Raw genomic sequence first — 11,770 nt, 5'->3', positions numbered from 1 at the left:
AGTCAAGTACTCTTTCCTTGTCACTTATGACATACTTGATGAATTTTCATGATTAGCTAATGTGCTTCGTAATTGTCAAAACTTTGCAATCGTATTCCTTAGAAATATTGAGAAGGGGGTAGTCAGCTCTGCCTCACAGTTTTTCTGTACAGCCACTTATTTTTTTCAGTTCTTTTTTATTTACCCTGTCTAGTAGTCTTTTGCAAATCTCTTGGTTTGCTGTGGTTAACTCTCAGATCCATGATTTGTTTGTTCTTTAGCAAACAACTCTGCTATTCTTGACTTGAGTGCAGTAATACCTTGGTGCAGGAATACTCCAGTTGTATTTAACAATTGTTTTGGTAGTAAGACACTGTGTTGCTGAGAATACGACACTGATATTATCCATGCTGTGTTTTATCACTTGGGTTTTCTAGAGAAATATTGATAAAAGTGTTTTTTTCCTCTACACACAACTTTTCCAGGTGCCTTAGACTCAATTTTGAGTCGATGTGCACCTCGTTGTTGCCTTGCTGTCCCTGTCATTGGTGAAGACACTCCAGAGACCTGTCGAGTATGTCCTTCCCGTCACCAGAGAGATGGAATTGTTTGTGATGCCTTTTACAAATCTTTAAATCTGTGATTCAGTAATTTCTGGCTTTGTGACTGGTGAGGTCCATAATGGCCAACCTCCGCCCCAGGTGGCGTGGCACTGGGGAAGGACCCCACCATTACAGGCAGCAAGGCCAGCACCTCCCTGCTGCTCTATCTCCCCCTGTCACTTATCTGTCTGCTGTGGCCGGTGATAAGGACAGTGCAAGAAACTGGGAAGGAAAGGAAAATGCACAGGAGCCTCGCGGCACCGCTTTGGGTCTCCTGCAGTTTGGGGAAGGGCAGAGAGGGCACAGCAGGGTTCACCTGGCTGGCTCCAGGGCCAGTGCTGGCGGGGAGGTGGGTGGCCATGCCGGTGCGTGATGAGTGCCTGTTGTTTCATGTCTCTGGGGAGAAGAGGGCCTCAGCCTGTGCCAGTGGTGCGTGGGGTGCTCCTGCCTCTGCTCAGAAGGCTGGAAAGCTCTGCGCCTATTCCTTAAGCCAAGCCCCCTCTGAGAGTGAAGGATTTCTCCCTAAAAGGCACAGGGATCCAGTTTATCTGCTGTGTCCCCCAGGCTGGCCAGGCAAACCTGCCGGGTACCCCCAGATGTCCCTCCCCAGCGCTGGGTGAGTGGGGGCATCGTGACTCTGCCGGGCTCTGACAAGTGCTGTGCGTTAACCAGGCTGTCGCTCAGAGCTCCTACGGGCAGATATTTAGAGATCCCTGTTTGATACACGACTCGCGTTTGAGGGGAGAATACATAAACTGCACCCTGTAAGGCTCTGGGGGTGTATTTTATCAGTCATTTTCCCTCCTACCTTCCATTTCAAACCTTCCTGTGAACTTGAATCCTCCCATTAATTTGCCTGAAGGAAATGTGAATCCACTCTTCTTGTATCTCATTATTGGCTCCTTGTTGCTGCAGGAGCATTTTATTGTCGAGGCAGCAGCTCTGGGTGTCTGGGGGAGGGTGTCAGGCTGCGCAGGCAGCTCAGCATCCATCGGGAGCTCTGTGGAAGTGAGACCAAGCAGTAAATGCTGCTGTCATAATGTGTTTGACCTGGGCCCTTGTATGTGCTAGGGACACCAAGAAGTTACTGGTGGTAGCAACTGGTGCAGTGTTGCTTGTCACTAAAAGAGTGTTAGGGGGTTTTCATCTCTTTTGCTTTTTCTTTTCCTGAGTGAAGTTTTGGAATTCAAGCCTTTGTCCTTGAAAAGACCCCACAAAAATAAAATCTCTCTGAGATGAGAAACTGGTGGATGTGCTTTCTGAATTGCTTACATAAATAACTAGAAAACTCATTTTCTTGTCTCTTCAAAGTATCGCAGCTCCGTATATCTGATGCGGTGCAGTGTTCCAGGCTTTCCCCCTGGGCCGTGCAAAGGCTGATGTGTAATTACGCCAGTCCGTTTCGAGGAAAGCTGCGATGGTAAGACCTGTTAAAATCTTTTGTGAATGAGAGAAAGTATTTATTCTACTGGGCTCTCCATAGTTTAGCCTGCTTCTCTGTATCCTCTTCCCCAAAATACACTGGGTGTTGGCACCTTTGAAATCTAGACCCCCAAAGCCCATGAATCTCATGGTGAAGTTGTTTGCTTTGCGGAGAAGGGGCACTAAAATGTTTTTAAAACTTGGAAAATGAATACTCAGAATGAAATTTGAAAATCAGTGTTCATAGTGGAAGTTCCTCAGCACTGCTATTACTAAATGATTGCTGATCAAAGGCTGTGACGTTTTTGCTGTTGGTTTAAGCAGGGATGGATCTGTGCCAGAGATGACTCCTGAAAATCTGACTCAGTTGTAGGTACGACATTATAAGAGTTATAATGATAAAGTGAAGAGGAATGGGGAGCATTTTAAAGAATGCAGAGCAATTACCAGGGAACAAATAGTAAAAGCTTTCTAAAAACCCCTAAACTGAACCTTGCTTTTGATGCACTTTACTGCAGATGCCATTTTAAAAGCTGACATTTTAGCAAAGGAGGGAGCAAAGCCCCCTCCCTGTAGGTGAGTTCAGCATCTAAAGTTGTTTGAGAAGAACTTGAAATTTAAAAAAACCCCAAAATTAGTGTTAAAGAGATTTTCTCATTTTTCTATTTAAAGGCTTAGCTGCATTAACAAAGTGGTCCGACAGCTCTGTAGCACTCAGTAGACACCCACTGACATGTATACATACCCATGCACTGCATCAAAGCCTTTCTGTTTCTCCCTGCCTGTGAGCCCCCCCAAGGCCAGAAGGCAGGACAGGCTGCCTGACGCAGGAATCCGTCACCTTGGCATTTAGGCAGTCACTCGCTGCAGCGAGGCTTCAGAGGGAGCTTTCTGGTTGCCTCTAAATTCCTGGATAATTCCTAAAAAGCCCGCTAGCCGAGCAATTGATCGCAGAGCTGCTATCAAGCAAATTCCTGGATGACACCCGGTGTCGGGTTCCCATCTGCGTTTCCTCTTTCTGCCCTGCATGAAGGTGTCCAGGGCCGGGCGTGTGCGGGCACGCCGAGCTCCGTCTGCAGCCGCTCCCTCCTGCCCGGCTGGAACGGGTGACCCGTGGCTGTCCTGTGGCTTGTTGCTAACACGGAGCTGACAGTAATATTGACGAGCGGTGGTTGCACTGAGCTGGAATATCCGAGGCTGGTAATATTTATGGCTGCATTAAACCCCACAGCCTGCAGCAGCCTGCCCACTCTGCTCTCTGTGCTGCATTCCCACCCGCTTCAGATGTGTTTCCAGCAGTGCATTTCCGATGCATTAGTGCGTGTGTGTACATGTGTGCATGTGCATGTATTAATCTCCAAAGTGGTAATTTCCAGTGGAGATTTAATCTCCAGTTTGCTTTGTAAGGAGCTGTCTGTCTGGAGAGTAAATTCGAGCCTTTTTTTCCGTCAGGTCACATGCAGGGCAGCCAGCCAGCATGGATTTTCCTAGTTGTGCTATACAGGTGACCTAAATCTTTTTACCTGACAGGGTTTTCCTTCTCAGCAGTGACACATATGTGATCCTTCTCTGCTCAAGCCTAGATTTCTGTCTTGAACAGACATTAGCAAATTTGTCTGTGTAGCTTTTGCATTTTTATGCTGGTACCGTTTTGTGGCCTGGACCTTATAGCTCCTCAAGGACTGAGCTGAGATCAGCAGTTGTGTGTTTATTTATTGTCCTTCCTCCAGCAAAGCACTGTGAATGGTGTTTAATCTACAGCTGTTATATCACTTGGCTGTCCCTGTTCTCTTCCCATTTCTTACTGAGTTTGATCTTGTATTACATGAATTGCAGTATATATTAAAATATCTAGGTGCTTTATGCAGGCAAACATTGTATTACGGGCCATGACCATACGGGAAGTTGGAATTTTCCCTGAATGTTCGTAATGGTGAAGTTGGCCCTTGAGCGTGGTTTTGCCCATCATGATCACCACAGCAGCTGATAAAACTCTTGTGTAAAATTTCATTAAGATGATAGCATTGTGAAGGGTAGGGCTGTTACAGAATATTCTTCTTCTCAGTTGTATGATATAAAGTGAGATTAAAGCTAAGTGAAATTTCTGACCAGTACAAGAAAAATGTCAATCACAAAAAAGACATTCACCAGTTTTTAAGAGCAAGGTTTGTTGCTGGAAAATGTGGATAAGCAAAACAAGTTAGTGCTTATGAAAGAAATAAATTAGATTTTTGTAATCTAGATGAAATTAATTTGATTTTTCTAATGCTCACAAAGTCAGCTTCCTAAATGATATTAATCGACACTGCACAGGAGAATCACTCAGTTTTCCCACTAACTAGAGCAGCTGTGACCTGGGTCACGGCACCAACATCTCCAGTCAGGGGGCACCAATGTCGCCAGTTAAGGGATGTGATAAGAGATGGGATGTGAAGAAAGATAAGAACAGTGCTGTGCTCTTCTAGGTGAGACTGTTAACATTCTTTGTTGGGAGCCAAGCTTGAAGGGGTGAGGTACCTCATTCTGAGAATACATGCAAATGATATCAGGGGTTTATTGATAATGATAGTTCCTCTCCTTCCCTCACTTTCTCTGATTTATTTATCTGTGTGCAGGTATGGAGGATTCATGTAAAAGCTGTGATGCAAACAACTCAGTGTCCATATTTTGAACAACTGTTGTGTTCAGAAAGTAACATTTTTCTCTCCTGTTTTTGCGCAAATGGCTAGAAGGAATCTTTTGGATTTTTTCACTAAAGCATTATTTTTTTCCTGGATTATCTTCAGAAGAAGTTTTGAATTCTGTCCTTCCATGTAGTCCTCAACATCTCTGTCCTTTGACTCTCACTTGCAAACTCCTCCTGGCTAACCGGATGGTGTCACCTGGATTTGGCCTGGGGTTCCTTGCATGTGAAAGGATCCTTGCTGTGTCCTTGCTGGGCAGTGTCAATGTGGTTTAGGACCTCTCCAGGTGGAGGAGCCAGGAAAGTGGAGGCAAATCAGTGTCCCTCGGTAAAGTCAAAGCACATACATTAAAATGTGAATGGTTTCATCCAGGTGTGAAATGGCTTTTAGAAGTGCGGCAGGGAGGGGAAGTGGTGGGAATTTGGTTTCACAGTTTTGTAGGGCTGTCAGCTTGTGCCCTTTAGAAATCTCTCTTAGATCTTGTTTTACATGAAGGCGGTTGAAATCTTAACAGACAATCATTAACATCCATAAGCTTAATAAGTACCTATTTACATCACTAAGCTAAATGTATGATCTGAAGAGCAGGCACTAGAGAAAAATGTGAAAAATGACAAAAAGAGATCTGGGGTCTCTCTGCTATTGGTTATTCAGTGGTTCAGCTTGTAGCCATGCCATCAGGTGCTGAAATGCTGAATTTCAGTCTGGGAGCTACAGTGATGGGCTGGATCCCCTGGGTGGTGAAGGTGGGTCTGTGCTGCTGAGTCAGCTGCAGAGGGCTTGACCCGGCTGGGGGTCTCGGGCCGATCAGTGGGATGGCCGAGGCGGTACGGCAGAGCCGGATGAGTCAGGCAGGCAGAGTGCCCATCCTGCTGCAAGTTAATGACCATCTGCTACAAGAAAGTCTCAAGAGGTGGTATCCAGAGTGACAGTTTACATTCAGGAAGTTCTTACCAATTAAGGGCTTTCTTTTTAATGAAAGTTTGCTTTTGCACAGTGAATGATTTATGGCAGGGTTTAAAATGTATTGCTTTGACTATGCCTACACGCTTTGAACACTCTAAATAAAATCAGAAACCTTTGAAACAAACTCATAAATATTGTCTGAGCATTCAGAATATATTGCCTTCTGGAGGATGTGTAATGTAGTTTATCACCAAGCAGTTACAGGAAGATATTTAAACTATGTAGACATTGTTGCTTAAACCCCTAGTAATATAATTACTCCATTAGTTACCGAATCCTGAAATAACCTTGAGCCCCTGAGATCTGAAGTAGTTAATGCCAGGGGGCACATGTTGTATTTTAAACAAAGCAAGCAATTTTAAGCAAGGATTAGTTACTTGTCTTTTGTCTAATGCTTTGCAGTTGTATATTTGAAAAAGAAATTCGTATTTTCTGTCTACTCAGATAATACAGTGAAATTTCTTACTGGATTTTGGAACCATAATATTTCCTAATGAAACACAGATAAGGAGAAGCTTCCCCCCAAGTAATTTGAAGGCCTCAGCCCTTTTGTTAGAGAGAGATATGTCACCCTAAAACAAATCTGGCATGTAGTAGAACAGTCAGCCAGTGCTCTCTGGGATGGAAAACCAGCACTAGTCACCTTACTGGTGGACCAGTAGATGGCAAGTCATCGGGAATGTCCACACAAACCAGATTTATGTATGTAAAACGGATTACTGCCTTGGAAGATATGCACCCTCCAAAGTCGGGTGCTTGGGATGTAGAGGTAATTTTTTTTTTTTTTAAAACAAGCAGGGAAAGACGGAGGTTATTGGTATAGGAGGAGGCGGTGAATTCTCTGTTGCTGTAACTGCCAGTGGGTGCTCATTCTCAGTTTCACAAACGTTTCCTGTGTGTTTTGTACAATATGGAGTGGGAGTCGGTAGCTGGGCAGCCTGTGCAGGTGTTTCTGTTCACAGCATCAGTATTGCAGCACTACTAGCTAGTGTGACATCACGAACATCCATGTGGGTCCCCTGTGTAGTTTTAATAATTAAGCATTTAGGTGCTTAAATCCTCGTTTGTGTTCCTGGGAGAGTTTGGGCACGCAACACCTGACTGGCTGCAACACATCGGACCCGTTGGTGGTTGCCAACCTGCTCTGGCCTCAGGGTGGTTGCGTGACACCCCCCACCCCCCCCAAATGATTTTTGATCTTGTCAGAATTGGGCCCTCCAGACATGGATCCTTCTTTTTTTGACTACTCGGGGGCATGAGACTGGGCCAGAAAACAGCCTGGAACTAGTAACTGGATAATTTCCTTAGTTTCCCTTTGACTTGATCCCTCCATTCCCATGCTGGTCCTTTTTGAAAATTTTTAAGCCGTGTAACAGCAGTGAGGGTATAAATATGCTAGGAGACTTGATCAAAAGCTTGGGGCTGAACTATTTTCAGGCTTATATTTAATAGATACTCTTTACAGAGGGTAATGACAAAACGGTATCCCACATGGGAGTCCTTACATTGTTTTGTCCTCTAGCCCAAATTAATTATTGATGTGAAAGAAGGGGCAAGAGTAAGACAGGGCTTATTTCATACAAGAGTTATTATCTGCTTAAATATTCTCATTGTAGACTGTAATTTTCTTTTACTTTGAGCACTAAGTAACTTTATATCAAGCATTGATCCTATTTTGTTGAAACATTTGCATGGTCCATTGCTTTTGATTTGTTAAATAGCACAGTGAAGTCCTGTGAAGCTCACCCATTCAGGAAAGCTCTGCCAGCCGGCCATAATTTTACTTGATATTAAATTGTACATGTTGGCTTTGAAAAAAAGCAGCTTGTAGGACTGTGTTCTCTGTGTTTCTTTTGAGTCTCTTCCAGAACTACAGTTTAAACATATTTCTGGTTCTACCTGAAATTTTAACTCTGTGACATTTGTGTTCAAAAGCCTTTTGGTGAGGAGATGATCCATGTGCTACTGAACATCCTGAAACTAAAGATTTAATACTGAAGCTCTGTTTCCCTCTAAAGTTATGTATCTTTGGGTATTTGGACACATTTTTTTAATCAGTTCTGACGAGATTGAAAACTTCCCAGTAGCCTAGGAGTTAGCTTCGGTAATTAAAATTTCTGTGTGAATAACTAAACTGTTGGGTTTTGTTGGTTTTTTTTTTTTTTGTTTGTTTGTTTGGTTTTTTTTACTTTTAAAGGGAAACAATCTGATAAGTGGAGTACAAACAAGTGCCCAGGTGGAAGACAGCTGTTTTCTTGTGTTCTTGCATTCTTTTGGGCGATTGAGAGCAAAATTCAGATGCCTCCCATGTCAGGTATTAGAACATGTGTGTGCAAGATACTGTTGGAGGAGACAACCCAAATCAAGACTGGAAACTTTTGCATTGCCAATTAATTCTTCCTTTGATTCTTTTCTGTCTCTCACTATGTAGACTGAGACATCACTGAATTAAGATCTTGGAGATAAATATTTCTTTGGCAAGTTTAGAGAAATTAATTTTAAACTTACAACTGAAACATTCTTATTATACAAAGTTCTCTTTATTCTTATTCCTCGCTGTGGTCTGTGCCTGTCTTTGAACAGCATGGTTTTTGTTTTGGGGGCATTTTTATTTTTGCAGTTAGTTCAGCTACTGCAGCTGTGTAATAGCAGTTTTGCATACAATCGGAATCTGGCCTCAGTTAGCAAGTGTTTCATACTCACTGGAGATTATTTCCTTTCTACCAGTAGAGACTCTTTAAGTGCACAATTGCCACATTTCCCTGTGCAGTCGGAAACCTTTTCTAGATGAAAGTGCTTGTGGGCAGAGGTTATGTTTTATCCTCAACTGGTCTGGACTTGTGGAATTGTTAAACACTCGGATTTCCTTTCGGTGTAGAGGACTAAACCAGGACAGACCCACAGTCTTGAACAGATCTTTTCCCAAAGTGCTTCTTGTCTTAGTCTCAAAATTTAAAGACTTTTTTCTAGTGAAAGGAATCTTTTCTTCCTCCTCCACCACACTCTGGGCACTGTCTTTTTTTTTTTTTTTTTTTTTTTTTTTTTTACCGTACTAAACTGTAATTACAATATACTCTCCTGTCCTTAATAATGCAGTTTTTCTTTCTCTCTGTGAAATGTTTCTTCCTCTTGTAACAAAGCACACGGTGGCTTGATTTTTTTTTAAGATGAGAAAACCTGATTTCAAGACTGAGAGCATCTGCCTGTATGAGGAAGTGGGCACCACACTGCCTGATTTTCCAGGGCCTAACATGTTGTGGGTGAATAATTAAGTACTTCACCAAATTCTGCTTTTGGGATTGCTGGCTGCCTGTACTGCTTTGCCTGTTGGGTTGCAATACACAGTATATAGTCATAATCCTTGGTTTGTAAGGTAGTAATTATTGAGCAGATGTAGCATACAATGATAGTGAGGCTTTTAAGCAGCTTACTGGTATAGCAGTTTAAAGAATCTTTACCAGCTATAGTAATATTACTTCTGGTTGCCTGTCTTAATTCATTTCAGATTAATCTGTCTTATAGTCGTAAGGAAGATGAATCGAGTCAGTAACTTCAAGAGTTATGTAAAATCTGTACAGTGCTAAATAATTGTGTGGTTTTATGTATGCTGCCGAAATTGGAATGTCAATTTGACACAAATTCACCAAAACAGAATGCTAGATGATCTGATCTCTTCCTCAGATAAAAACCTTGAAACCTCTTTATGCACTGCTTGGGAGTTCACCAATCTCCTTGTCTTCTTTCACAGGATGTCTTGGACATATTTGTTTTTCCGTATGGCAGTTAACTAAATATGCCCATATTTGTGTGTGGGAGCATGGGGGAGTCCATGCATGTGTTTGTTTCGGAGAATGATGGTTGGAGATGTATGTGAATGTGCACACAAACAGCATACCCTATTCCCAAACACTCATGTTAAACAAATATCAAACTGAATCAGATAAGGCTATGACAAACCAGAAACATATAATTGTATCAAAAGCAAACAGACTAAAAGTGACTAAATATTTTGGCAGTGAGCCCTGCTGAGGAAACTAGATTAAGTCTTTCTGTTACATTACGTGGGAAGGAAGAGAGGGTCTGGAGTCTCCCCTGCTCCAAAACTCTTAAACCCAAAATATGATTCTCTTTGACTGTTTAGAGCTGTTGAAAAATCGGTAAAAGGCAAGCCAGAACAGGATGTAAGATGCCAGTGCCAGCTATTAGGATTTGTTGTCTGGAAGCCACGGCTAAATCCTTTTGCTTGTTGAACTTTCTGTAGTTTGTGACTGTTAGTTAGTTTTTCCTATTTATTTTAGAAAAGGGCCAGTGGGAAAAGTCTGGGCTCCCCACCCTAAACAAAATAAATTGTGATTTCATCATGTTTTGGCCTTATCTCTGTTGTTCTTTATTCATCACAGGCATTTCAATCTATCCTGACTGTTGGTTCTGCTCTTTCACTGAATCCAACTGGAGCTTTGGAAATGTGGCTTAGGGCTTATTTCAATGTATATTACCAGCTGCTCTGTATCAAAGTTCATCCAGTTTCCTTAGTTGATTAGTTCCTCTTAAACTTCTGGCTTTGTAGGTTAAATAGTCAAGAATCTCCTTTCTCTTATTTGATTTTTCACCCCTTTGTGGTTAGTATAAGATGTAAGAAAAAATAAATATAGACAACCTGAAATTAGGTATAGTAATCTTCTGAGTCCACTACAGATGTAGGGTTTTGTGTCCATCACCTCACTGCTGAGAGTGGCTTCAGGGTGGATGATTTGTGCCTGACTGCTGAATGCAAGACAAGTTACTTCATAAATTCATTTAGGTTTTGATATGCGCAGAATTGTGTTGCACGTAACTATGACCTCTTTTTTTTTAACGTCAATTTCTTTGATACTTCTTTGAGGGGGCATGCATTTGAAGGCTATATATCTATTAGTCTTCTTCACTGCCATTTGGATTAAACAAGAAGGCAAGCTTCGGTGCAGTACCTATAACCCAATGTGTTATGTAGTATCATCAACAAAGAGTAAATGACCGTTTTGTTATTAATCTATTATCAGTGACAGTTCAAGAGGAAAATTCCTTTACCTCAAAGGCCAAATGTGTGACTTCATTCTGAGTGCCTTGGGACAACATTTTTCTGTGGTAACCGAATACACAGACACTATTTCAGTCTTAAGAGCTGAATAATTTTGGTAAATGATGCTTATCATTGTTTTACTCCATTTTCTGGTGTGTAATTTACTGCCTTGACCCTAGTTTGTAAAGTGAGATGAATGGCATGAAACATGTCGTTATCTCAATCTCTAGATGAGAGTCCTGTGTCCACTGAGATGGAGCCTGGAGCTGCTTTGTGTGTGGCAGTGCAGAGCAAACAGATGTGGAAGACACAGCCATCAGGTTTAGGGGTACTCTGAGTGTAAGGGGCGTTGAAGTGGGGAGAGGAAGGAGCTGTCTGATTTCAGTATCAATCTTGGGATGGAGGAGGTCAGAGAGAATGAAGAGGAAACCTGCTCCTTTGGGAATCCTGGCTCAGTGCAAATGGCTGTTTCAGTGTGAACCTGCCTCAAGACCTGACTCTGACCCCTCCATGGTTTCTGATGAAACTTCCTGCTTGCTCAGCTCCTTCTTTCATGACCTTGACCTCTGCAGAGATCTTTGCAGAAAGAAAAGAAATAACATCTTGCTAATTCTTGCCAAAACTGGATGTTTGTTTGTATGCAAAAGAAAAAGTGTTGAATAACATGTGCCACCTGGAAAAGAACAGATAGGTTTTTTCTCTCTCTAAGTGTGTGCTTGTGAACACAAAGAACATATATTATGATAATAATACATGACCCCAAAAGCAACACTCAGTGCTTCTCTGTATCTGCTAGGATGTGAATTAAAGTGAAGCAACAAAGATGGGGGGAGCATCCTGTGGGAGGAAAATACAGTGCTTTCTGCCTTTTCACAGGAGAATTGAGATTTACATTTGAAAACATTCGGTTCATCAGCTTTTGTGTCTTCATTTTGCCATTGAAAAAGTAGGTGAAATGGGATAGGTTGGCTGTGAAAAAGCAGAACTACAGAAAACAGAGCACAGCCAACGTTTGTTTCTGGTTTATTAAAACAGGCCATGCAGATGTCTGTGCAAGA

General features: G+C 42.2%; 1 protein-coding gene across 1 annotated transcript in view; it reads left to right on the top strand.

The window, feature by feature from the left end:
- Positions 1–1,945: 1,945 nt before the first annotated feature.
- Positions 1,946–11,770, top strand: part of EXT1 (exostosin glycosyltransferase 1) — a 128,299-nt gene continuing 118,474 nt past the window's right edge. Inside the window, exon 1 of the mRNA XM_026842889.1 lies at positions 1,946–2,001. Coding sequence (XP_026698690.1) covers positions 1,961–2,001 — 41 coding nt within the window. The 5' untranslated portion in view covers positions 1,946–1,960. The remainder of the gene's footprint in view (positions 2,002–11,770) is intronic.

Source organism: Athene cunicularia (genome assembly GCF_003259725.1).
Source record: "Athene cunicularia isolate RWA chromosome 2 unlocalized genomic scaffold, athCun1 chr2_part1, whole genome shotgun sequence".
NCBI lineage: Eukaryota > Metazoa > Chordata > Aves > Strigiformes > Strigidae > Athene > Athene cunicularia.
This window is presented reverse-complemented; position numbering and strand designations above follow the sequence as displayed.